Source organism: Vicugna pacos, chromosome 19, assembly GCF_048564905.1.
Source record: "Vicugna pacos chromosome 19, VicPac4, whole genome shotgun sequence".
Lineage (NCBI taxonomy): Eukaryota > Metazoa > Chordata > Mammalia > Artiodactyla > Camelidae > Vicugna > Vicugna pacos.
The window spans coordinates 42,988,010-43,014,157 of NC_133005.1; the positions used below are offsets into that span (position 1 = coordinate 42,988,010).

At 55.5% G+C, this 26,148-nt stretch overlaps 2 protein-coding genes across 2 annotated transcripts in view; both read left to right on the plus strand.

The window, feature by feature from the left end:
- STX16 (syntaxin 16) overlaps positions 1 to 5,714 on the plus strand; it is a 33,186-nt gene extending 27,472 nt beyond the window's left edge. The window contains exon 8 of the mRNA XM_072944473.1: positions 5,614 to 5,714. Within this exon, the coding sequence (XP_072800574.1) occupies positions 5,614 to 5,676 (63 nt within the window). The 3' untranslated portion in view covers positions 5,677 to 5,714. The remainder of the gene's footprint in view (positions 1 to 5,613) is intronic.
- Positions 5,715 to 8,125: 2,411 nt separating this feature from the next.
- On the plus strand, positions 8,126 to 25,833 carry NPEPL1 (aminopeptidase like 1). The gene is made up of 12 exons (XM_072944475.1): positions 8,126 to 8,574; positions 9,240 to 9,425; positions 9,941 to 10,111; positions 13,437 to 13,526; positions 13,990 to 14,071; positions 15,755 to 15,897; positions 20,558 to 20,635; positions 22,296 to 22,396; positions 23,106 to 23,229; positions 23,810 to 23,986; positions 24,485 to 24,595; positions 25,084 to 25,833. Exons 1-12 carry the CDS (start codon positions 8,425 to 8,427, stop codon positions 25,240 to 25,242), a joined length of 1,572 nt encoding a protein of 523 aa, XP_072800576.1. The 5' UTR covers positions 8,126 to 8,424; the 3' UTR covers positions 25,243 to 25,833.
- Positions 25,834 to 26,148: the final 315 nt, after the last annotated feature.

Genomic DNA, 26,148 nt, shown 5'->3' on the forward strand with positions numbered 1-26,148 from the left:
TGGTTGGCATCATTTGGCCTCTTTTTCTCAGAGGAAGTGCTGAGGGAATTGACTGTGTTTGGTTTTTCTGTTTGTTTTGTTTTAACTTGATGTTCTGACTCAGGACACCATGATGGACCTCCATTTCCATCAGCTCTCAGGGAAATAGCGTCTGCCCTTCTCCCCGCCGAAACTGCCCCCTTTCCAGATGGGGAAACTGAGCGTTGACAGGGCCTTACCAGGGTCACACTGGGGTAACCGAGGGCCGGAACTTGAAGCTTCGACTTTCCCATTTCCAGACCAGCACCTTTTCTGCTTATGCCCTTTTAACTGTCCATTCCTTTTGGTAAAATTAAATGACCTTCTCTGAGAAAGATTTAATGGTCAAGATGTGATTTGGTGAAAAAGCTTCCTCAAGGATTTTTTTCCTTATTGCGAAGATTAAAGCAGGCCGAGGCTGAGAGAGATTTGCCAACAGTAGTATGTCATTATCCCGAGTTCAGGTTTTTGTGTAATTGGTGCGAAGAGATTGCTTCTGATGACTAAGGCTGCCACCCAGCAGACAGCAGTGCTGCTTCTGTGACATGCCTCGGTGTGCGGACGTGCACACTTGCAATTGTTTATATAAAAGGTGTCCATATACAGAAAAACGCTTACCAAGAGGAATCACATCACCTTAACGTTGTAAATAATAAGACGTCATCTTGAGCAGAACTGATGTTTACAATTGCCTGAGAACGTAGCGCTTCGTTTCCACGTGATGCAGTGGCAAGAAATTGATTTTTTTAAATCCAATTAAGCCTCAAGGTTGGTTATCCATTTAAAAGGTTGGCTGAGTTAAACGATGACAGTACCTTCAGTTCGTGCTAATAATTAAATTTGCACAGAACTCCAGCACTTCCCTGGTGCCTCGTGGAGGTGTGCGTTGTGCGGTTTTGCACAATGGTGCCGAGCGGAAGTCCCCACAGAGGTGCAGACACACAGCAGATCACCAACCCTGGCTTGGTAAGTCCCAGAGTTGGCTGCCACCCTGTCATCCCCTCCCGTGGGGTTACCACAGCCCCCTCAGAGAGCGCTGGTCCCCACCCACCCTCTTCTCCATCCACCTCCCCTTTCCCCATACTGTGGCCCCAAGACTATTAGAAAATGGGAAGCAGGTGGGGAGGGTCTAGCTCAAGTGGTAGAGCGCATGTTTAGCATGCATGAGGCCCTGGGTTCAATCCCCAGTACCTCCTCTAAAAAAACTAAATAAATAAACCTAATTACTACCTTCCTCCCCCCCGCCCCCACCAAAAAAAAAGAAATGGAAAGTAGCCTCTCATTTAAATTTAAAAAAGGAACCCTGGGTGTATACACACCTTGGTTTCATGTGCTGCTGAATTTATAACATAACAAATAAATCATGTTTTTAAAATAGTACTTTATAGTGCGTATTTCCTATGGGCTCCAATGTGTTAAGAAAAAGACTTCAAAAGGCCTTTTTATGGTTCTCGTAGGTAATATTTGAGTATTACTGAATTTATGAAGATGTTAGGAGATCCACGGACCTGACTGGAATGCTTTTTGCTCTGTTTGGGTTATAATGTCACTCCAGTTTTGTAAATCACTGAGAAGGGGTAAGTGATCTTGTTTCAAACCTAGCATTTTAACCCACGTTGGTCATACAAGCAAGGGTGCTCTAAGTTTGCACTTTCCACCCCATAACTACAGACCAGCCTGAAATATGGAAACTTCCAGATTCAGTGAGAAAAAAATACTGAATTTCCTTCTCATGGGCCTTTTAAAAAAATGGCAATTTCTGGTTAGTTTTTCCTTCCCTCGCCCTTTCCTCCACACTGTTCAGCTGCCCACATCCTCAGCAACAGACCTGTGATGCTGTTTTACTTTTCAAGAGATCAGCATTTAGATACGACCAATAGATGTGTTGCTTTACACAGGAGTGTTTCTGAAAAAAAAAAAATATGACTCAGAGGTTTGAAGACTGAGTCATTTTCAAGGCACTAGAGAAGCATCCTACTTAAAAGGTTCCTGTAAGTGAAGATTTTCCTGAAGAAACGGTTTCACGATCAGAATAAACACTGACCCCCCTCACCTTGCTTTTCTATACATCTGCTTTGTCCTATGCCCGGCTTGAGTCAAAGAATGTAGAAGCAGGGAGGGCCTGTTGACGGTGTCTCTCTCACTTCCCGTAGCCGCCTCCCCAGCCCCAGGCTCCAGGTCCTCAACATGCCCTTGAAAACTTCTGCGTCTACGAAAATAATTTCGCTGGTGTTGAGAAGTAAATAGAAATTCAGTTCCCGAGACCTGAGGGTTATCACTCTCCAACACAGTGCCCTTCCTGGGAGAATCATTTAGGCTGCTGGCACGGCTAGGGGCCTCCGAGAGCAGCAAAGTCAGCCCCCTCATTTTATGGAGAAGTCCTAAAAGCTGATGTTAGAAGGAACACTTTTTGTTGTTAATAAATGGTTCCACTAGCACATTTTTATTAACACCTTCTCTCATCCTACTGATACTGGAAAGTAAAAACAGTGCTTCAAAATGTACTTTTAAAGCACATGCAAAAGATTATGTGCAATGTGCTCTTTTGTGTTAAGACCCATGGAAAAAAAAATTATATATATATATTTTTTTTTTCCAAAACGAAACAGGAAAAATAAACTAAAAACTAATAAAAATGATTACTCTGGGCGAATGAGTGGAAGGGGGTGGCAGGGACAGGAGAGTTCTTTGAGCATTCCTTTCTACAGTTTCATCTTCTGAACCGTGTAAGTGTTTTATGTATTCAAAACATGAAAATGTGGGAAAAAATATGAAAACAGTTGTAAAACAAAGAATGTTGCCCACCGTCCAGTTCCACCTGCAGTGGACCCTGAAAGGACCTCGGGGTAAAGATGAGGAGTGAGGCGCTCCTCGTGCCGCGAAAACAGGCAGGACAGGCCCTCGAAGAGTTAGACGTTCACAGGAGGGAATTTTATGAACCCACATTCTTCCCATACTAAGCAAAGCACTAAAATCATCAGCTGCAATGTCTGTTCCTCGTGACTGTCAGTAACCTTCTCCCTAGACGTGTGCTGGATGGCAGGTACCCCAAATCCTATCGACACTGACCTTCCCACCACCTCTTCCGAGCAGCTCCTCAGAGCTCCCAGGGAGACTGTCCCCTGGGCGCCCCAGTTCCCAGCAAGCCCCCAAATAAAGTGGAAACTCACAGCTCTCACTTTGTGCATTTTTGTTTCAGTTGACACAGCAAACCCTTGTGTCGAATACAAATAGAAACAAAGGAACCTAGACACACATCAGATAGACAGACCACACACAAATGAAGCACACTTTGAATATATCAGTGGGATACATTCTAAGAACAACAAAAGAAGGAAGGAAGGAAGGGAGGGAGGGAGGGATCTTGAGCTTGATGCGGTAGGTGAATGTCAGGAGCGGAGGCTGTTTGGTGAGAATTGTAGGAAAGAACAACTGAGTCGCCCTAGAAAGCAAATGCTACTTCTGTCCCCTGAAAGGATCGGAAACAGTGGCGCCCGGAGCCGTGAACACGCCTGCTGCGCAGTTCTGGGTTTCTAAACAGGAAGTTCTTACTTTCTAAATAACCATTGCCCCGACCGAAAGGAGACAGGGTTCCTCGGAGAAACGGCTGACTCTGGATGTGGGACAAGGAAGGAACAAAGTGAGCCTGGGGGTCCTCTGACTGTCCCAGACTTGTCCCTCTGACAAGTCTCAAAAACTGCTAGGAGCATGTGAAGAAGATACAGGAGCCGGCACGGTGGCGCACGGCGGCTTCCTGGGCTCACAGTCCTTGCGGCCATGCGGGCCCTGTTTTTGCTTTGCTCTGCTGTCACCACCTTGAAATTCTTGTTTGAAAAAGGCTCTGCATTTTCCTTTTCACCCCGGCCCCCACAAATGATGGCCCTCTTTACTCAAGAACACCAAGTAGTAAGTGTAGAAAGGGCGAGACAGCTAGAAAACCACCATGCTGCAGCCAACACTTGATTCAGGCAGAGATCATGATTGGATTTGAAAGCCATGGGGGAAAGGTGATCAGGAAACAGAACATTCTCATAGTCTCAGAGTGTCACTCCATGCATGATAAAAAGGAAACTGATTTCAATTCTATGTAAGTATAAAGGGGGACTGTTCCTTTCCCATGAAGTGGTCTGGCCGACCCCACTGAAACCAGGTAGCCAACCCTGGCCAGTGGCGGGGGACACCTAGGTTACGTGGCTCCTGATGGAGGCGCAGTGGGAAACACAACATGTATTGTTGCCCAAAACATTTAACCCGAATCTAATCATAAGGAAACAATCAGATGGATCCAGACTGTGGGACCTTCAGCGAGACATGTCGATGTTAGGACAGACAAAGGCAGGGATTGTTCTGGATTAGAGGAGACAGGAGAGACTTGACAACCAAGCAGAATGCCTTATCCTTATTTGGAGTCTGGATTTAAAAAGAAAAGGCCATGAAGGACATTTTGGGGACAAAGAAAGAAATTCAAATGTGGACTGGATACTGGATACTAGCATGGCTTGATAACAACATTTCCATGGCTATAGTCACTGTGGGCTAGAGTTCCTGCTCCTAAGAGATACCCACAGAGGTGTTGAGGGTTAAGGGTATGCAGCTAACTTTAAACGACGCAGAAAAAACTACCCAGGGGCGCACAAACACACGCGCGCGCGAACGTTGGTGAAGAGTATGCAAATGTTCATTGTACTGGTTTTTCAACATTTCCTTAAGTTCATACATTTTTCAAAGAAGTGTGTAGAGAAATGTGATTTTTATGGCAATCAGTCAATTTTCAGTCCTTCGGGGAACATTTTGTGCAGATGTTCTGGCTGACACGTCTGATGCAGTATTTCTAAAAGGTAACTGGGAGGCTCCCTGACGTCCAGTTGTCGTGACAGCGGGCACAGACTTTACTGGACACAGGCAGCCTTCAGGGACCTCACGCACGTGTCACCCCCCTTCTTGGATGGGGGCTCACTGCCAGGCCAGCTGTTCCACGGAGGGAGGTCACTGCGGCCAAGCCTTCCTCGGGGCACCTGAGCAGTGATCTTTCTCAGCCAGGAGTGAGCCCTACCTTTACTTCACATTGGTCCTGACTGAGGTGCGTCCAGTGGCCTCCAGTTACCCACAAGGTCAAGTCCAAACACAATGGCTCAGCATGTATCTCATGCACACTTTACGTGCAGCCGCACAAGCTTCTGATGGTTCCAGGATGGTCCATACCCGTTCGGTCTTTGGGTCTTTGTGTGAACGAGTACCTTGTCAGGGATCAGACTGCCCGGCACACATCGACCTGCCCTCAAGACCCAGCTCAAATGTCTCATCCAAATGCAGTCTTCTCCGAGTGACTGGATTTCTTGGTTTTCCTGCTGTATTTGTTCCCCCACCCCCACCCCTGCACACACACACACACACACACACATCCACCCCATTGTATTCCCAAAGCTGATTTGGCCTCAGGCTCTTCAGAAGTATGGCAGGAAATTAACACATAAGTGTACATTTCATATACCTAGAGCTGTCTACGTGATATGCCTTCAGAAATACGTTCTAGAATGTGAACTGTACCAAAGAAACTTCCTAAAATGTCCTGGCAACTATTCTGATTTCTTCCAGAAGTTTCTAGTGTTTCCCTCAACTCCCAAATTAAGTCTGAAGACCCAGTTGAGTTTGGAATGAGTTTCAAGTCATCAGAAACATGAGTTACTTCTTGGGTTGCATTAAAGAGCTGGTAAGTTGTTTTAAATGTTCATTTTTTAGAGAAAATTAAATCGAGGTGAATTTTTCATTGACAGTGAAATATATACTAAGCTGTGGATTAATACCATCATAAAAAATTATCTCAACAAAGTGGGGCCCGTCTTATTTATGTTGAAGTCTGCAAAGTCTGCCGTGAAAAGTACTTTCCTGGAATATAGTTGTATCTGTCACAGGCTGCATCTTGAGGAAATTGGCAGGCATTTGAAGTGGAATAATTCCTTAGTGTTCTGTTTAGTTTGGATTTCTTCGACTCAGGGGTGGCTTAAAACCAGAATCAGGAATATCTACTTCTAACAGGCATCTAACATTTTTTCTTGCTTTGTGTGTAGAAAGGTTCAATCAATGTTGGTTGAATTGAATTACCCTGTTCACCCTTTCTCGAGACCACTGGAGTCATTCAGTTTGTTCTTAAATATGGAAGAATTCTAAAAGGAAGGAATCTCCAAAATGATGTCTCTACCAACAGTGTCTCTCCCCCTCCAATTCCCAACTCCCTGTACACAAAACTGCCAGATCTGCCTTTTTTTAAACGTGGCTTGGATCTTCTCTCAGTTTGCAGACGTCTGTGGAGTGAATCAAAGACTCTCGCTCCTCCACCACCACCACCCACTCCCTCTCTGGTTTCCGGGGACGCCCCCCTGCTCTGATGCTCTGGGTCTGTGCCTTCCTCCGGGGCTTCTCCCACCCGCTTGCCTCCCCCTGTCCTATTAGCCAGTGGAGATCCTACCTCACCCCCTGGGGCACAGCTTTCGTCCCTCACCCTCCAGGAAGAGTCCCCTGCCCCCCAGAGTGCCCCGTGCCCGTCTGCAGCATATTTGCAAACAGGAAAAAAGAGTGATAGATCTTCATCCATGCTCTCCGTTCCCTTTACAAATGTGTGAAAACATTCAGCTGCTGTAAAGTCTTTTGAGGAAAATAAGATCCAATTAGCGCCGACTTTTGTGTCGGGAGAGCTGAGGGTTTCGAAGGAATTCCTTTCACTCAGTCAAAAACTATTTTTTGAGCGCCTGCTCTGTGCCAGGCCCTGAAGAAAAAGGCAGACAAAAAGACCTGCCTTCTGAGGGCCGCGGCGCTGGTGCAGTGGGATGCTTTGGGCGGCCTGCCCTGTGCCAGGGACCACGGCTCCAAGCTGAGGGCCAGAAGTGGAGGAAGTGGACCAGGAAGATGAGAGCGTGGCTTGTGGGTGGGAGGCCATCAGGGAGTCAGGAGACATGCTGGGAGGTCAGTGGCCCCGGTCTCAGCTGCCACACTAGGGAATTGGCTCTGTTGTTTTTTAAGGTTGCTAATGAAGAGGAAATTCAAAATAGAAGAGGATTGGGCATGGAACTAGCTAGAGGTAGCAGAGAGGGTGCCAACCAAAGGCCCTTGAGCAATCAGGATGTGGACAGGATTGGGTAACAGGTTTTTTGTTTTTAAATGATTCCTGGTAGAGTTTCCTCAACCAGGTCACCAGTCTCTGAACCTCATATCTGAGCTGCAGCGGGAGCCACGCTCGCTCACCGTCCACTAGGCACCACTCTACCTTCACTCAAGGCCCCTCCACCACCCACCACGTGCCCCGCCCACCTCTAGGGGACCCCGCCACTAGCCTTTCCTCCTCAGTGAGAGGTGGCTCAGGTGTCTTGTAAACCACTGGCAGCTTCCTGTAAAGGGGTGGGCTGGACAAAGCACTCCCCCCCTCCCCGCCACTGCGCTGACCAGGTGGTGTGATGCTTGGACTTGTAATTGGCCATCCCAGAAGCAGCAACCTGGGTGGAAACCCGGTTTCTGTGCCCTTCTCACACCCAGGACAGTGCCTGGCTGATAGTGGGGGCCCACAAACACTAAGGGACCCAGTAAGTGAGGAGGAAGGGACTGATGACCCCGCCCAGCATGCCAGAGGGGCCTCCTACTGCTCAGGAGCTGGCCCCAGTCCAAGAATCACCAAGCCCATCCAAACCTGACAGCGGGGCAGGGTGTGTGAGGGGTGGTGAGGGCAGCCCTGGCAGCCAGGGGTTCCCCTGGACCACCAGTGGCTGCTCAGAGACCCCCAGGGGGCCAGCTTCTTCCCAGGGCTGGGCCGGCTCAGGGCTCATCTAGACTGTGGGCTGGTGGACACTGCTGGGTGGATTTCGGGCGGGCCCTGCATCTGCTCAGGACCTTCCGAGGTCAGGGCCACCAGGGTCCGCTGGCCGCCTCCTGGGGTGAGGGGCTAGGGGCTGGGTGCCAGGGCCCCTTCCCGGAAGGGCTGTCTGAGAGCCGTTTCCTCACTTTGAGGGTAGGGCTCACTAGGGGCCTGCCCCCGGTTCAGGGCCTGGTCGGGGTGGGGCCTGCCGCGGTTTGAGGCCTACCGGGGTTTGGGGCCTGCCGTGCTCGGGGGCCTGGTCGGGGCCGGGGCCTGCGCCTGGCCGGGGCTTGAGGCCTGCTGCCGTTTGGGGCCTGCTCCGGGTCCGGGCTTGCAGGTCCGGGCCGCCCGAGGCCGCCCGGCCCTGCCCTGCCCTCCGCCCCGCCGGCCCGGCGCCCCCTCGCGCCCCGGGCGGGCCCTGCACGTCTCGCGAGCGGCCCGGAGCGGCGGGGGAGGCGGGGCCGGCGACCGGGCAGGGCCGGGGCGGTGCCGAGGCCCGGCCGGAGCGGGAGCCCGAGCGGAGCGGGCGCGGCGGCCGGGGCGGGGGGCGCGGGCCGGCGAAGATGGCGAACGTGGGGCTGCAGTTCCAGGCGAGCGCCGGGGACGCGGACCCGCAGAGCCGGCCGCTGCTGCTGCTCGGGCAGCTGCACCACCTGCACCGCGTGCCCTGGAGCCACGTCCGCGGGAAGCTGCAGCCCCGGGTCACCGAGGAGGTGAGCGGGCCGCGCCGGCCGCCATGCGCCTCCCCGCCGGAGAGCGGAGGCCGGGCGGGGGCCAGGCCGGCGAGGAGGCCTCGGAGGCCCCGCCCGGCGCCCCCAGCCCGCCGCCCGCCCGCCGGCCGGGGTGCGCCAGGCCAGGCCGGCCAGCGAGGCCCGGGGCCGCCTGCCTCCCGAGCAGCAGAAGAGCGGGCGCCCGTCCAGCGCGCCGGCCCCGCCCGGAGAGGCCGCTGGCGCCCCGCACCCACCCGGGCCGCAGGCTCGCGGGCAGAGCTGGCAGATGTGACCAGGCGCTGAGGAACTGCCCTCGAGGGGCGGGGGGCCCAGGCGGCCTGCCTTCCAGAACCCTCGTGGCGGGGCCCACCTGCCCCCCGCTTCAGTGGCACCTGGCTGGTGCGGGTTTCAAGCGTTTGTAGCAAAGCAGCCCCCAAACTGGTCGTGTAAATCCCCACTGCTTAGTCCCACGAGGGTGGAAGTGTGCCAGCAGACACGCACGCGCTCGTCTCTAGCGAGACGTGACACATCTTAATTAGGGACCGTGGGTGCCTCGGGGAAGCTGCAACACTGCCCTTCCAGCGACGCCCAAGTCTGCACGCAGCGCCCCTGGTTTGCGGCCGTTTGAAGTCTGGTGTCTGTCTCTTGTCTCTCCCCTTCTGATCCAGCTCTGGCAGGCCGCTCTAAGCACGCTCAACCCCAACCCCACGGACAGCTGTCCCCTCTACCTGAACTATGCCACCGTGGCGGCCCTGCCCTCCAGGGTGAGCCGTCACAACAGCCCCTCGGCCGCGCACTTCATCACCCGACTTGTGCGGACCTGCCTGCCACCCGGAACCCATCGGTGCATTCTGGTGAGTGCTGAGAGAGGCTGGCCCTACACGTGGGCTCCGAGTGTGGAAGGTCATCTGGTCCCAGCCAGGGGCATGTGTCTCCTGTAGCTCAGCCCTTGGGACCACAGAGCACTCAGGTGGACGATGCTGCCACAACTGGACGTTGTCACCCCAGCTTTACAGATAGGGAAACTGAGGTCCCAGAGTCCAGGCCATCCACCCCAGATCAGTTTGGGTGGCAGCTCTGAGGCTCACACCCAGGTTTCCTGAGCCCACGTCTGCTGTGCAGACCCGCACGTCCTGCTTTCCTGTCTCAGGAGTGGACCACATCTGCGCACGTTTTCCTTCTCACATCGTGGGACAGTGGTTCCAGGGAAGGCCCCTGGGATAATGGCTTTGTTGGGGCATCTCCGTCCAAATTGTTTTCACCATGGCCTCCGACCCAGCTGTGGGGCCCTAGCACTGCCTGATCACGGCTCCCATGGGTTGGCCCCTCTTCCCACCCCCTCATCGAGGCTGTGCTCTCTGTGCTGCAGATGGTCTGTGAGCGGTCTGATGCCTTCGCCTCGGCCTGCGCTCTGGCCCGCGCCTTCCCGCTCTTCACCCACCGCTCGGGGGCGACACGGCGCACGGAGAAGAAGACCGTCACTGTGGAGTTTTTCCTGGTGGGACAGGACAACGGGCCAGTGGAGGTGTCCACCTTGCAAGTGGGTGTCCCAGCGCCGCCCCCTTCCCCCGAGACCAGCTCAGGCAGCCGGAAGGGGTGTCAGGAGAGCTCTCTCTCCCACTTGTGGGAAGGACTGGACAGATGGATGCTGGAATTCTGAGAAGGCCCCTCAGGGCCGTCCCAAAGCCAGCACCCGGCTCCCTGCCCCCAGGGTGGTCTGTTCTCAGCATTCAGTTATGTTTGGCTAGTGCTGACCGAGCACCTCCCCGCGCCAGGCACTTCCTGGTTTAACACTAGTCATCCACCCGCGTGCGCATCGCTTTACCCTTTGTGGCACACTTTTACATCTGTTATTTCATTTGATCCTCTGAATAGTCCTTTTGAGGCAAGATGAGGCTGGAAGTGATTCCACCTTAGAAGTCCATGTATGGGCCGAATGCCAGCTTTCCTTCCCCATTGGACTATCCCAGACCTGCCATCGGTGTTCTCTCGCCCTCTCTATCAGCAGCCCCACTCTGGCCACCTCTCCCCTCCCTCACCCTTGACTCTGTCTCGGCTGTGAGCAGCCCCTCATCTTCTGTCCCCCCAACCTGGATCTGCAGCTGCTCCACCCCACCTGGATCCTTTCCCCTAGATGCATACAGTGTACATCATCTCTTTCATCCTGAGACAGCTCTTTCTTCTTTCCTTCATTGCCCAACTCTCAAAACCCGTGGTCTGATTGCTTTGCCTGTCTTAACTCCCTAGTTCCCCTCAGCCCACCAGCATCGATTCCCACCTGCTCTTCCTGACGTTGTTTTCCAAGGGCCACACCGGAGGACACTTGTCATCCCTCCTCAAAGTGTACCCGCCCTACCCAGAGCCACCCCCTCCCCACACATGCCCCCCCCCCGCCTTCTCTGCAGGGCCTTTGTGCCCCCCTCCCCCGCCACTGGTGCATTCCAGCCTCACTCCCTCCTCCTTGAGTGCCAGGACCTGGTCTCATGCGTAATCCCAGAGAAGCCCCCTATGTGATGAAGGACAGTGGTTTGGGGGGTCTCCTTGGGCCCTACATCCCATCTATCCTACTTTGCCCACCTGCACCGCACTGTTTTCCTGGACCACTGCAGCAACCTCCTAACCTCCAGATGCCCCCTCCTGTTCCCACCTCCCACTGCCTTACAAAGGCACACCTGACCAGGTGAGCACCTGTGTCTTCCCATTGCTCGTCGGGTATCAGGCATTGCCCTGACACACTTGTGCACACATGCTGAATTCTTACAACAGCCCTAGGGGATGGGCCCCATTATTACCCCCAAATTGAGGCTCAGAGACAACAAGTGCCTCACCAGGGCCACGCCAGCAAGGGGCAGAGCCAGGTTTTACCTTCTGTGTGTCAGCCCTCTTCCGTTCTGCCTTGGATCATGAGCACGTGAGGTTCTGACATCCCGTGTGGTCTTTCCCTCACCGTGGGAACCTCCTAGACCCTCTCCAGGTCCTGGTGCCCCCCGGGTCCCTGTGGCCTCTCTTTTCTTACTCCTCTGTAGCATTTAACAGGATGATGTGTTACAGTTCTCTGCTGGACTTGAGTCCCTTGGACATCTCTGAATTCAGAGTCTAGCATGAAGCCTAGCATACAGTAGGTGCTCACATAAAAGGGGATGGACTGAATGAATGAATGGATGATCCTGCTTTTGTGATGCAGAAACGGAGGCATAATGAGGTGGGAGCCATCTCCCCAAAGGGGCTGCCCCCCCTCCCCTTGGCTGCTGTGTGGAGGGGCCCTGAGCTCAGGGCTGCTGGCCTCCTTCAAGACGAGTTTTAGGACGTGGAGGCACTTTCCAGACAGCAGCCACGGGTCTCTGTGACTCCCACAGACAGGGACCCTCTTCCTCCTGGAGGAGAGCCCACTGACAGGCAGCGGGGACCACACGACACATCTCATATCTGAGCTGTCAAGTCTCTGCTGCTGAGGCTCAGGGTTAAATTACCTCGGAATGGGCAGAGGCGGGGCTGGCGTTATGGACCCAGAGCCTGCCCTTTCCTGACCCCGCAGTCCTGGAAGAGGCGGTGATAAACTTGTTGCTGTCTGCATCCCCACCAAACCCACACAGCTCTTCTCTCCGACTGTCACCTCTTCCCCGCGCTGGGAAGGGTGACCAGGCTTTGAGGGTGGGCGGCGGGGAGCCCCGTGGGGCAGGAGGCACCGTGGGCAGAATGAGATGGCAAAGCTCGGGGTCAGGGCTGACAAGGGAGTGGACAGAAGTTCTTGACAGAAGCTGCAGTAGGGCACGGGCAGCTGGTTTGGGGACGAGGCGACCTCTGCGTGTACACATGCGCCCGCAGTCAGCAGTGCCTCCTGTGGGGAGTGCGTCAGGCTCCCGCTCCCTCCTGGGCGCTGGGTCTGTGCATACGGCCAGTCTGTGTCCCTCCCTCCACGCCCTGTGGCCAGAGCAGTGGTACATCAGATGACCAGGAAAAAGGGCGGGGGTCTGCTGTGACCCTCACATGGGTCACGTGAGAAACATTCCTCCCCAGTGGGTCCAGGGGCTTTTTCTTGGTTGGGAGGATCCAGAGAAGCTTCTGGAGGATTTGGCTTTTGAGACATGCCTCACAGGATGGCTGGGGTCCTGGCAAGTGGAGAAGGGAGGGTGTGTGGTCTGCCCAGGTCACCATGACAGCAGGACCACAGATGCAGTCACTTGGACCACAGATGTTTCTTTCTCACAGTCCTGGAAGCTGGAAGGCCAGGATCCAAGTGGGCTCTTTGAGGGACCTCTTCCCGCTTTCAGATGGCCACCTCCTCTCTGTGTCCTCTTAGAAGGGCGCTAATCCCATTAAGGGGGCCCCACCCTCCTGACCTCATCTAAACCTGATGACCTCCCAGAGGCCTCCTAATATCATCGCACGGGGGTCAGGGCTTCAGTGTATGGGTTTGGGGTTGGGGGGACTCAGACATTCAGTCCATCACAGAGGGCAGCACCTCTTCCTGAGAGAGGGTGTGGGATTGGCAGAGGCCAGAGGTAGTTCAGGGCCAGGTGGGAGGCCCCTGCCACAGAGAGAAGGACGTAGAGCAAGTGAGGCTTGGAAAGCAGATGGGCCCTGCTTGGTTCGGGGGGAGCCCCCAGTCTGAAGGGCTGCTGTGTGATCCTGGAGCTGCAGTGAACTCTGTGTAGGTTGCTGGGGTGGTCCCAGGCACTGGGTGGTGGGGGTGGCACATGACCTTTGCCTCCCTTCCATCTGCCCTCACTGCCCTGGCAGCAGCCCCACAAACTCGCCCCGGTGACAGGTGCCTCTGACGCCTTTGGGTCCCTGGGGGATAGATAAGGAAGGAAGTCCCCCCACCTGGCCCCAGGGCCCTAGTGACAGCGTTTTGTTTTTCCCAGTGTTTAACAAATGCCACGGAAGGTGTGAGGCTGGCAGCCCGCATCGTGGACACGCCCTGCAACGAGATGAACACAGACGCCTTCCTCGAGGTTCGTGGCCCAGGGGTCCTGCCGGGGGTGGAGCCAGGCTTAGGATGGTGTCGACAGACCCCATGGAGAATCAAGAAACCTGGGACTGCAGGGGTTAGTCCACGATGTCTGTACCTCGCCCGGGGAAGCCAAGAGCTGCTGCGGACAGAGTCGCGCATCCACCTCGAGCCAAGGGGCCAGCAGGCCTCAGCTGGGGGTTGGGGAAGGACAGAGCTGCCTCCTTCTGGCCCCTCGACAGGACTCCAGCCATGAGCTGCAGGAAATCGCAGAGTTTGGAGGCTGAGCCTTTTCTCTTGGGTTTAATCATGCTCAGAGCCGAGAGTAAAAGCCACTGGCTTCCCAGCCCGTCCCTCTCCCACTGCACAGGCATCTGCTCACCCCTGGCCCAGGCCCTGGCCTCACCCTGATTTAAGCCGTCTTCACGTGTTTTTGTGTTGCTGTTTTTTTCCATGAACACATCCAGGAGATTAAGAAAGTTGGAAAAGATCTGGGGATCACCCCAACCATCATCCGGGACGAGGAGCTGAAGACAAGAGGATTTGGAGGTGGGTGGGGGCTGGTCCTTGCAGGTCCTGGCCTCAGGAGTGGCCCGTGGACCTGGGTGGCAGCGTGGTGCTGGGCCACATGGTGTGTCACCCCAGCTTCCCCCAAAAGGAAACCAGCCTGTGTCCGACCCCAAGGCCAGACCCTGGGAAGCGGACCATCTCTAGGGGAGAAAGGAGGCAGTGGTTCAGATTCTGATTCAGATTCTGGAAGCTGCAGGATCCAAGTCCTTCCCCTGCCCGCTCTGCGCCCTCTCCAGCCTCCCTCGTGCTGCTGTCCAACTCAGCAGGACCTTTCTGTTCCTCGAATACACAAGTCCATGTCCACGTCAAGGCCTTGTACCTATGGCTCTTACTATCTGGGATACTTCCCCCTAAGATATTCTCGTGTTGTGACCATCTTACCATCCTCATCTCAGCCACCTCCTCAGAGAGCCTTGCCTGATTGCCAGGCCTGTCCTCCCCAACTTTCCAGGCACCAGGGTGTGGTGACATGTAAGACAGATGCTTTCAGTCTGTCTGGAGAAGGTCTCTGTAGTGGTTATCTGTGGCTGCGAAACAAATTACCCCAGAAAGTAGCAGCCGAAAGCAACACACATCCATTATCTCTGGGTTCTGTGGGTGGGGAATCTGGTGTGGTTCAGCTGGGTCAGGCCCAGGGTCTCTCCCAGGCTGCAATCTACGTGTTCACTGGAGCTGTGGTCATCTGAAGGCTCAACTGGGGCTGGCAACAGGCTCCAAGCCAGGCTTACTCGCCTGCTGCCAGCCAGCCTCCGGTGTCTGCTAGCTGTTCCTGGAGCAGCTGCTTCTCTCAGCTAGGTCCCGGAGCAAGAGAGCAAGAAAGAGCAAGTGAGATAGAGGCAAGGTCTCTTCTTATGACCCAGGCCTGGAAGTGGGCTCTCTATTTGTGCCACATCCAGAGGACCTGTGACACGCGATCCTGCCCACACTGGGAGGATCCACGTGGTCCTGAGTGCCCAGAGGGGGCTCTGGGGGGACCACGTTAGAGGTGCCTGCCACAGACACATAGACCAGTTGCAGGTAGAGGAAGAGGCCATCCTTTGGGGAAAGCTTCACTGAGGAGGCCACATTTGCAGGGGGTCCTGCAGGATGAGTAGGAGTTTGTCAGGCAGCCATTACTGGCTCTTGGTTACTCTGATTGTTCAGTTTGATTATTGGAGGACCTTGAGGAGTGGGCTCCGCCCACAGCAAGCTACGATTTTCTTGAGAAGATGGAGCATGGAAACGGACAGTGAGGCAGTGGTGGGAGCGAGCCAGTACAGGGAGTGCATTCTGAGTGCACAGAGGGGTCAGGGAAGGGAGGCGAGCGTGGGTTGGAGTGGCCTTGAAGCATTTTCAAAAAATCATTTCATTCTGCAGTGCTGTTCACTTCTTTCTGGGAATGATACAATATTTTTTTCTCAGTGGGTTTTCTTGCCTAATAATATTTTGCATAGAATTCATTTGCAGTCCCAGAGCATTGAAACTAATTTGCATTCCCCAATCCCACACTGGCCAGGGGACAGGAGAGGGTGGGGAGCTCAGGCTTGGACCGCACAGCTTTCCAGGAGGAAGCCGGCAGGCCAGCGGCAATTCTGGGGGGAGGCAGTGTTTCTGGGGGGCTGCGGGGAGTGCTCTTCTCAGTCCCGCCTGAGCCTAACTGATGTGTCCCGGTGCTTACCCTAGGAATTTACGGAGTCGGCAAAGCTGCCGTCCACCCTCCAGCTCTGGCCGTCCTCAGCCACACCCCGGATGGAGCCACCCAGACCATTGCGTGGGTGGGCAAGGGCATCGTCTACGACACCGGGGGTCTCAGCATGAAGGGGAAGGTGAGCTGCAGGGCTGGCGCTCGGTGGGTCCAGGCGGGGAGGCCCCTTCTCAGAGGCGTTGGAGGAAGGAGTGAGGTTCCTGGGGCTCAGTGTTGGCGTGCCTCTGGGCTCCGGGTCCAGGAAGAGAGGCCAGGGGGCCCAGTCCCCTGTAAGAGGGAAACAATTCTATGCTTGCACTCCAAACAGGAGACAGGAAACAAAATCGAGACAGGATGCAGTGAAAAACACAAAAATGTTTAAAGGGTTAGAAAACAGAACCCAGGGAGGCAGGGTTCAAGGAATCAGGGGTTCTGTCTGAAGAAGGGAAGGGCGTGGGGTGACGCCCACCATCCCTGCGACCGTCCGAGGAGGTTCCCCCAAGAGGATGCTGGGTAGTGGTCCACACTGGACCCCTCAGAAAGCAGGTGCCCTGGTTAAAGCAACAGGAGTGGGGACCTGGAAGCAAAGCTCCCGGGAGCGTTGCTGGAGGCTGAAATCCCAGAAGGCTCTCCTGCGAGTGACCTGTTCAGTCCAGTGTCTCAGGAAGACGGCTCACGAGGAGCACCAGTCATGGCCGCGTCTGTGCGCCTGAGGGCCCAGCGTGGCTGGGGCCTGCTTTGCACCGGCAGCCGCCACGGCACCAGGAGGAGGAGGATGAGTGTTTTCATCTGCTCGTCCCGCACGCTGGTGTCGAGCAACTTCTGTGTGCCAGGCCGGGCCAGGCCCAAGGGAACACTGGGAAGAAGCAGACTGGGAAGTATCTGCCCCAGGAGCCCTGGAAGAAGACAATCAACCATCCCAGAGAGAGCGCTTTAGAAGGGAGAAGACAAGCCAAGCTCATGCGGAGCAGACAGTGAAGACCGGCAGCCCGCGTGGCTCACAGACTTGTCCTGTTGGCCCAAATGGTGTTTTAAAATCTGGATTAATTACCAACATTTAAAACAGGAAGAATTCTCACAAAACTAGATCTCTGGCCTTTCGTAAATGCAGAGGATCTAGCAACACTGGTCCTGCGTTCCCACCTGGAGCTGGGTGGCGGCTGTCCCCCATGGATGTAGCTGACATCCTCCAGTTAGCCACAGGCCCCACCACTCCCTGTCGCCTCTCTGGCATTGAATCCCAACGTCAGTTGCTGTTTAGGGTAGGCATTATGCAGCTCCTTTCTGCACTTCTGGCCTGTCTACTTTATTTGGTACATAGAGTGGATGATCTTTTTTTTAAACATCTCTCCTCCTCTAAACAACAAAATTATTTTCAAGACTAATCAGGAAATGAAACAAATAGTCATTACAGTTTAGAAAAACAAACACCAATAGTGAATTCTCTTTTGTTGAATTCCAAACGTATCATACCAGTAAAAAAAATAAATAAATATTATAGTAGATATAAATTGACAGTTTTAAATAGCACTGATGTAATTTTTAGCAGAAAGAAACTGGCTGCTGTTGGTCTATTGCGGCCATGGCTGTCAGCATCCCAGCTCTGCTGCTGGGCGTAGCTTCTGTGGACCCGTCAGTGACTTCATCACAGCCGGGCTTCTTCACATCCTTATGTTCACCAAACAGAGATACCAGATTTGTCAGCCTGTGTTTCACCATAATTGATCCAAAAACACGATTAATTTTAATTTTGAAGAGGTTCAATCACATGAAGCAACCAGTACAAATACTCAGGGAAAGCCTCTGATGTGAGGATCCTCTGGCTGAGATCCGCTGAAACTCCCGTTTCCCAAGAAGCTCCCAAACCTGTGATCGCGTCCACGTCTCCTGTTCTTTGAGATCAATTCCAGCAGCTTTCAGGTGTCTGTGGAGCGAACGAGTCTTCAACAGGACAACTCGAGCCGTTCGCAGGGACTGTGGCGAGAAGAAACTCGGTGCCCCGGCTGCCCTCAGAGCCAGCGCGACTCAGAGCGAGGCCATGGTGGAGCCCCAGGCGGTTCTCAGCATCCACCGAGGAGTCGTGTTTCCGAAAGGAGAAGGAGTTAAAATAGGGTTCGAAGCTTTTGTTTATATTAGAACTTGCTTCAGCCACAGCAGGTTTGTTTGCGAGGCGTACCCTACCACTGAGGACAACAGACAAACTTAATTCTAGTTGGTTTGTTACTGTTTTCAAATTCTCCGCAGACAGTGTGCCCCGTCTAGCTGTGCCAGGTCCCAGTCACCCCGGGGCGGGGGCTCTGGCCCGGAGGCGGCTGAGTCTGCCTGGTAGAGTCTTGGTCTCGTTTCTCCCGGGATGGATTGGATGCTTGTTCCAGGCAGTGGCTGGTTGGAGGGCTGGAGCAAGAATCAGGGCTTCCCGGGAGTCAGTCACTTTGCTGGTGACGCCACCTCCCAGTTTTGCAGGAACAATCACAGCTCTGTTTCCAAAGATTTCTGAGGCAAATCAGGATCCGGTCTCAGGTGTGTTTGTCTCAGGACCTCCTCCACTCTGAAGTGTTGATCTCCAAGAGATTTTGTTTATAAGGCTGATGTCTGTGGATATTTACCCACTAGAAATTAAAACTGGGACATTTTAAAGATATTTATTAATTTGCTAAAAAGTAACAGTATGAACCCACTGCATGCTAATGTAAATAATACAATTTCATGAAAATAATTGTAGTTTCCAAATTTAAAAATATTAGTGAGAAGAATGACATTGTTTTACATTTTTGCAGATCTCTTTGGTGTCTGCCTTAATAGAAGACAGCTGTGGTCACGTAGCTGCTTCCCCATTTAGTCTGCTGTGTTGTGTGGTTTTAGCTGAACTATAAAAAGAAAATCTGGCCCCAGTCCTTCCGTAGTTGGAGAAGGGAGAAGCCTTTCGGTACCCTCTTCAGATAGCTAAGGACGTTCTTTGCTATCACACCAAAACCTGACAGGCGGTGGTCTCCGAAGGCTTAGTTATAACGGGGAATCTGAAACCATATCAGTGAACTCTGGTTCTCTGCTGCATTAAAATCTCCTGGTCTGTCTTGAACTTTGAAGACATGATTTTATATCACACGTGGGTCATTTGGAAAATACTGTTCCTCGAGTTATGCAGAACCTCCAAATTGTGACACATTTCGTTGTGTAAGTTTTTTTGAAAAATCACACTTGTCAGTATCACCATCCATCTCACGTAAAAGGTCGTTGAGTACTGGGAAGCTGCGATGGAGGCAGATAAAAGGTTTCCAAAACTCTGATTTTGGTTTGAAAGCTCAGATTTTACCATCAACACCAGAAACGCCAACTATTCTCCTGGAGGCGAGAGAAGCTCACGTTCATTTTTTGGAAAACGCCTGCAGATCCCTAAGTCTGGACTCCCATCACCTGTCAGTCGTCCCTCCAAGTAAAAATGCTGTTTGTGAGAACAGAGGCCCCAGCCAGGTGTCCGGGGAGCAGCAGAACCTTTCTGGCCCCTTCCGTCCCATCACACAGTGTGGGGAAAGGCTGGGATTTTTGAGAAGTTTATAGTTTTATTGCTTCAGCAAGGAGATGCAAGTGAAACTGGCAACAGCCTTATTCCCTGGAGGGCTGGAAATGAATCCGGCAACCGAAAGTTCACGTGGGCCCCGGCCGGGCCGCAGCTCCAGCCACCACGGCCCCTACCCCGCTGGCACACACGTCGGCCCAGTGAAAAAGGCGTTACCGTGGAAATCGTTTCTTGTATAAAAACAGGAATGACAGACAGGGGTCCGCAAAGCTGACACAGTCAGTCGAGCTGCAGTTGGGCATCTGTTCTGCCTGTGACAGGGGTCCCGCGGTTTCAGTGACCATCTTGAGCCACTTCCCGTCTGGCCTTTTTGCAAGGGGTTTCATTCTAGACCTGAGGCCCCGTTTTTCCATTTAAACAATCCTGCGGTTTCTCGCAGATTAGGTCAAAATAGACGGCTTATTTTCAACAGTGCTAGCTGGGTCATTTTCACTCAACTTAATTGTAAAAGCATCTTGGTTTATATCTAAAAATACTTTCCATTAAAACTTGAAGCGCGTGTAATCCAACGAGGGTTCAAAAAAATCACTTGGTACATTTCAACCCCACATCTTTACATCTGATGACCTGTTGTTAATTTAAAATATGATCCTGTCAGAGTTGGCAGCCTACAAAATGTAAAAACACACGGCTGCTCTCAGCTAGTTTATAGACACTCACGTTTGCCTCTGCTGCGGGAGGGCAACTCTGTCTCCAGTGGCCCTCTCATTAGACTCGTCACCCAGGAGACACGAACGGGGGGCAGGTGGCAGGTGTCCTCACAGCGGTGGTGGGATTAGTGATGTGACAGGGACCAGGGATGTTTGGGAAGAGTTCACATTAATCTGGACAGATTGTTCAAGACAGTGACGTCAAAGAGCTGCAGACAAACCCCCAGGGTGACTTGGTCACAGCCTAGGTGGCTGTGTCTGTGCAGGGGCCAGGCCACGGCGAATCTGGCAGCTCTGGGTGTCTCCCCCTCCCCTCCCGCCTTGCACAGTTCTGTTTGGTAACCCCCAAAGCCCTGCTCAAGCCAGAGGGGCCCCAGCACCTCTGGCCGTGGCTCCCTGTTGCCTCTGGAGGACCCCCACGTGATCAGCGCAGCTTCCTGGGCTCTGTGGGAGCTCAGGCAACCCGGCAGCAGGTCCTGCACCTCTGGGACCCTGATGTGAATGCAGGGGGCACTGTTGCTGGCAGGTCAGCATCGCTTACCTCCCTCTCTCTCACCCCTCTGTGCTGCCCGCAGACCACCATGCCGGGGATGAAGAGGGACTGCGGGGGCGCTGCAGCCGCCCTGGGGGCCTTCAGAGCCGCCGTCAGGCAGGTGAGCGGGCCCCTGCTCCACAGGCTGGCAGGGGGCTGGGGCGCTCCCTGGACCTGAACCCCCAGGCTCGCCCCATCCTTCCTGGGTCTCCACAGCCTGGCACCTTCCTCCCCCGTCCACACTCCCACACCAGGCCCCTCGGGCTCCCAGAGCCTTCTGCTGGCTAAGTTCATGACAGGCGTTTGCACTGAGGGGATCAGTCAAGGGCACCTGGGCATCGTTTGTACCATTTTTGTAAAGTTTTTTGTAAAAATTATTTCAAAATGAAATGTTTTAACGTTTTTAAAAGATGAGGATGCACGGTCCAAAGGCAGGGTGGTGCCAGGTTCCAGGTGGCGATGACCCTGCAAACTACTCACCTGAAACCCTTCTGCCCGGGCCTGTGCGTCGTCCCCACAGCCCCATACCCTGCAGCGTGAGCCTCAGGGCCGCCTGCCCAGGGCCCCCAACACGCCTCCAAGCTGCTGTGCCCTGTGGGGTCCCCACAGCAGCCCCGGCACCCCAAGAGCCTCTTAGAAGCACAGAGTCTGGCTCTGCCCAAACCTGCGGAGTCTGCGCTTGGGGGTGGGGCCAGCGCCTGGCTGCAGCCGGGGCACGTGGTCGGGGCCGGACAGGTCTGGCAAGCCTGCAGGTCTCTCCTCTCACCTGCTGTCTGGCAGTTCTGTTTGGTAGCCCCCAAACCCTGCTCAAGCCAGAGGGACCCCAGCATGACCGGCAGAGCCTCCTGGGCTCTGTGGGCGCTCGGGCGCTTCCTTGCTGTTGCAAACTCCTCTCCTTCAGGGCCAGGCCCTGGGAAGACTTCAGGGCCCCTCCTTCACTGGTGAACTTCGCCTCTCTGGCCGCAGTGGCTCAGAGCCCTTTGGTGTTGTCAGGCCCGCGTTTACCTTTGCTGGGGGCTCAGCACCTCTGGTCGAAGAATCAACTGTTCCAAGGGCCAAGAGAGATGTGGGCTCTGACAGAGCTGTCTGACAGCGCCCTCGGGGCAGCCGGGAGGGCCATGCACACTCCGGATCAGGAGGAGGTGCGTCGTGGTTAAGAGCTGGTGTCTGGGAGCAGCGGGAGGGCAGGGACAAGGGTGTGAGGGCTCCTCTCCCCTGCCACCACGCCCCAGCCCGGGCGCAGCCTGCTTGGGGTTTTCCGGGCATGTTCAGAGCCCGCGCCGGAAAGAAACTAACTGGGCCTGTTCAGGGCGCATGTCAGTGTACACATGGCATGTTTTGGCATCAGAAAGCTGTAGCTTCTCACGTGGGTTTATGAGGCTGAGCGCTTCCCTGCCCTGTGCATACAGACATGTGCAGCTTCATTCCTCAAGGTGATACAGATCAGGGGTTTGTGCGGTGAGGGTCGCTAACTGCTGGCCACACATTGTGAGCGAGGCCCCGCTGAGTGGCAGAGTCGGGACTTGAACCTGGCAGTGCAGCCAGACTTCTGAGCTCGACCCTGCTTCGTGTGGGCTCTGGTCAGGGGGCCTGGGCTCCCAGGTAGGGCGAGCTGCCGCCTGGAGTCTCCTGCCAAGTCCGTGGGGAGTGGCGGGAGGCTGTGCCCTCTGCTCCCTGGGTCCCCATCTGGCTGGCTGTCCCGGGGTCAGAAAGCTGCAGCCCGTCCTTCCTCCCCCAGCACCACCGGCCTGTAACCGCAGACTCTGTCCTCGTCCTGCTAGGGCTTCAAAGACAACCTCCACGCCGTGTTCTGCTTGGCCGAGAACTCTGTGGGGCCCAACGCCACGAGGCCCGACGACATCCACCTGCTGTACTCTGGAAAGTAAGGCTGGCCCTTGCGGCGTCCCTGTCCGTGGGCTCGTGCCCCTCCTCCCCGGGGCTCAGCCACGCCTTTGGGTGGGCGGACTTCACCCTGCTCACCCCCCGCCAGAGCCACGTGCTGTTGGGAGGACCCCCGTGACAGGAGTCCCTGGGCCACAGGCCGCTTCCTCCCAGGGTGCCCGTGAGGCTGGGCCGTGTCCCTGGGTGAGGTCGGGCTCAGGGTCTTGGGGTCTCGGGGTCTCGGGACCTACTTTGCCTGAAGGGGACAGGCCTTTCCAACCTTTAGGCTCAGTGTTCTTTGGGTGTTGGAATCTGTGCCCCCAGATTCCCTACTTGGGGGCCCTCCCTGCATCCCCTCCTTGAGCTCAGCCCTCGGACTGCTCCTCCCCAGCTGCAACAGAAAACACTCGAAGGTCACAGCAGGCGGCAGCTGGAGGAGCAGGTGGCCCAGGATTCAGAATAGGAGAGTCCCCTCGCCCCCACCTTACAAACAGGTGCCAGTCCCCAGGGTGGCCCCAAGAGGTGTTTACCGGGGCCAGACACTGCGTGCCAAGTGCTGGCAGTTCAAGCTGCCACACAGCCCAACCCTGTTCTCCCATCATCCAGACAATGAGGGGCCCGGACCCTCTCTGCTCCTGATCCTGGTGCTGCATTGCCATAGTGGGCGGAAGGGGAGGTGAGACTCTAAGTGGGGTCTCTGCTCCCCCCAGGACTGTGGAAATCAACAACACGGATGCTGAGGGCAGGCTGGTGCTGGCGGACGGCGTGTCCTACGCCTGCAAGGACCTGGGCGCCGACATCATCTTGGATATCGCCACACTGACCGGAGCTCAGGTGGGTGGGCCCCTCAGCTGCAGCCCCTGTGCAACTGGAGCCCGTCAGCTCTGAACAGAGAGGGCTTGGCTGTCCGTTCATCTTTGTAACAAGGCTGGAGCTTGTCCTTGGGGCTCCTTAATGGGGCAGGTGAGGGGCCCATGGACCCAGCTAGGAATGTGGACAGGCCGGGGACCTCCCCCGCCATGTGGTCCTGCTCACGCTCCTCTCTGTCTATGTCTGTCTCTCTCTCTCCCTCTCTGTCTGTCTCTCTCCCTGTCTGTCTCTGTCTCTCTATTTCTTCCTATCTGTCTCTCTGTCTCTCTCTCTGTCTATCTCTGTCTCTCTATCTCTCCTTGTCTGTCTCTGTCTATCTCTCTGTTTCTGTCTCTCTATCTCTGTCTGTCTCTCTATCTGTCCTTGTCTGTCTCTGTCTCTCTATCTCTGTCTGTCTCTGTCTCTCTGTCTGTCTCTGTCTCTGCATCACCTCTGGCTTCTCCACTTCTCTCTGCCCATCTCCTGTCTCGGGCATTCCTCTCTCCTCCCTACCCCCGACTCTGTCCATCTCTCCCCATGTCCCATCCATCCCCTCCTTCCCCAGGGCATTGCCACGGGCAAGTACCATGCCGCAGTGCTCACCAACAGTGCTGAGTGGGAGGCAGCCTGCGTGAAGGCCGGGAAGAAGTGCGGGGACCTGGTGCACCCGCTGGTCTACTGCCCGGAGCTGCACTTCAGCGAGTTCACCTCGGCCGTGGCCGACATGAAGAACTCAGTGGCGGTAGGTGGAGCGGGACAGGCAGAGCCCTGCCTGCAGGGAGCCAGAGCGACCCCAGGAAACAGCAGCAGGGCAGACAAAGGTCCCCCACGAGGCCCCAGATCTGTGCTCTGGGTGGGGGGAAGCGCCGAGCAGGGACGTCCCTCTCCCTGGTCTCCCTGCCGGCATGTCCGCCATGGCAGGTGCCAGGTCTTCCTCCTGACTCTGGGGTCTGCCTCGGTTGCCCCCAGCAGCTCTTTGCTGGCTGCCCCTTTGCCCCAGGGTAAAGACAGACCCCTTAGCCCACTTGCAAGGCCCCCGGGGTCCTTCTCTGCTGCTCCCCGCACTGGGCCCTCCACCCCAGGCCCCTTCTTGCAGACACCAGGGGAGGTGGTCACTGAGGATGGTGGGGTGGGTGTCTAAATGGGCCCATGTGGAAGGCGCCCTGGGGGGAGGGAAGGCGCCCCTCCCCCACGCCCACATCACAGGGAGCAGAGGGTCCCATCGGCCTTCTCCCCTCAGGACCGGGACAACAGCCCCAGCTCCTGTGCCGGCCTTTTCATCGCCTCACACATCGGCTTTGACTGGCCTGGGGTCTGGGTCCACCTGGACATCGCCGCACCCGTGCACGCCGTGAGTCCGGGCCCCCTGGGTGTCCTCCGCCCTGTTGGAACTTCCTCAGCTGGCCAGCCCCTCTTCCCAACCCGTCCCCTCCCCGCTAGTCTGGCCGCTCCCACCCTCCCGCGCCTTCACAGCCCCCTCTGGTTCCAGAGCCACAGGCTGAGCTCATCGGAAATATTCTGTTTTGAGGGTCACACTGCCCATGGCCCAGCCTCCGGCCAGCTGTGGTCCCCCCTGACCTCTGGTCTCCTCATCCCTGGGAACAGTGTGGCTGCTGTGTGCAGTCCTTCCCCAGCCAGCCTGTCCTGGGCAGGAGGCCCAGGAGACGGGAGGGGAGGAGAATGCTCAGGGCCCCGAGTGTAGCAGGACCGCGGAAGAGGGCCCTGGGGCATGTGGGGGGCGGACTCCTGGCCCTGGTCCCAGAGCCCCTCCCCCAGCCATGCGGGTTCCCCAAGCGGGTCTGGCTTGGCTGCAGAGGTTTCTACCTCCTTTGCCTACAGGGTGAGCGGGCCACAGGCTTCGGCGTGGCCCTCCTGCTGGCACTCTTCGGTCGGGCCTCCGAGGACCCTCTGCTGAACCTGGTGTCCCCACTCGGCTGTGAGGTGGACGCCGAGGAGGGGGACACGGAGAGGGACTCCAAGAGGCGCAGGCTTGTGTGACACCAGCCGCCCGCCCGGTGACACTGGGCTCTTTACCTCACTTTGCACTGATTAATTGTAAGCAATTGGAAGAGTATACCTTAAGATGAGCTTCGGTTTGTTTTGTTTTTAGTTGTCGTGGTGATGGAAACAGCTCCTTCTTAAGTCTTAGAAGACAGCTCAGGGTTTGGTGGGGCCCTGGGGAGGGTGAGCAGGCAGCACTGGGCTTCCTTCTGTTTGATTCCCGCCAGCTTCTGCAGACCGTGCTCCCCGACTCCCGGGGCCCCCGCATGACCTCAGGGCCCCAGGATGCATGGGCAGCCCTGACGCTCTTGGCCAAGTGGCCCTTGGGCCTCCCACCCCTGCTTGGTGCCCACGGTGGGTGCCCACAGCCCCATCTGCAGCCCCAGGCCCAGCACATGGCACCCATGCTACAGGGAGCCCAGGCCTGTGCTCCAGCCAGGGCTGCCACTGCCTCCAGGCAGCCCACCTCTTTGAAAGGATGGAGGTGACTTGCTTCGGGGACCCATTTTTATGGAGCAAGAGGAATCTGTATTCTGGCCCCTTAGGATTCACTGGAGCTTGAATTAAACACAGCTAAACCACATCGCATCTTTGCCTCCGTCTCACTCTCTTTCCAGCCTGTTACAGAAAGGAGCCCCAATGCCTGCCCGTGGGTCTGAGGCTCTGAGCTGCCGCGCCTTCTCCCAGACCAGCACCCAGCTTTAAGGTGCAGCTTACCAACCTGGTCTTTGCAGATGAGAGCCCTGGGGCCCTTGGGGCCAGGCCTGCGTAGCCTAGGCCATCCTGGTTCCGAGGCTGCAGAGCGCAGCCTCCAAGGTGAGGCACCTCCAGGGCTTTCCCACGATCCTGCGGTCTGCAGGGAAGGCTGTCCTGACCCCCGAGCACATCACAAGGCATGTGTTG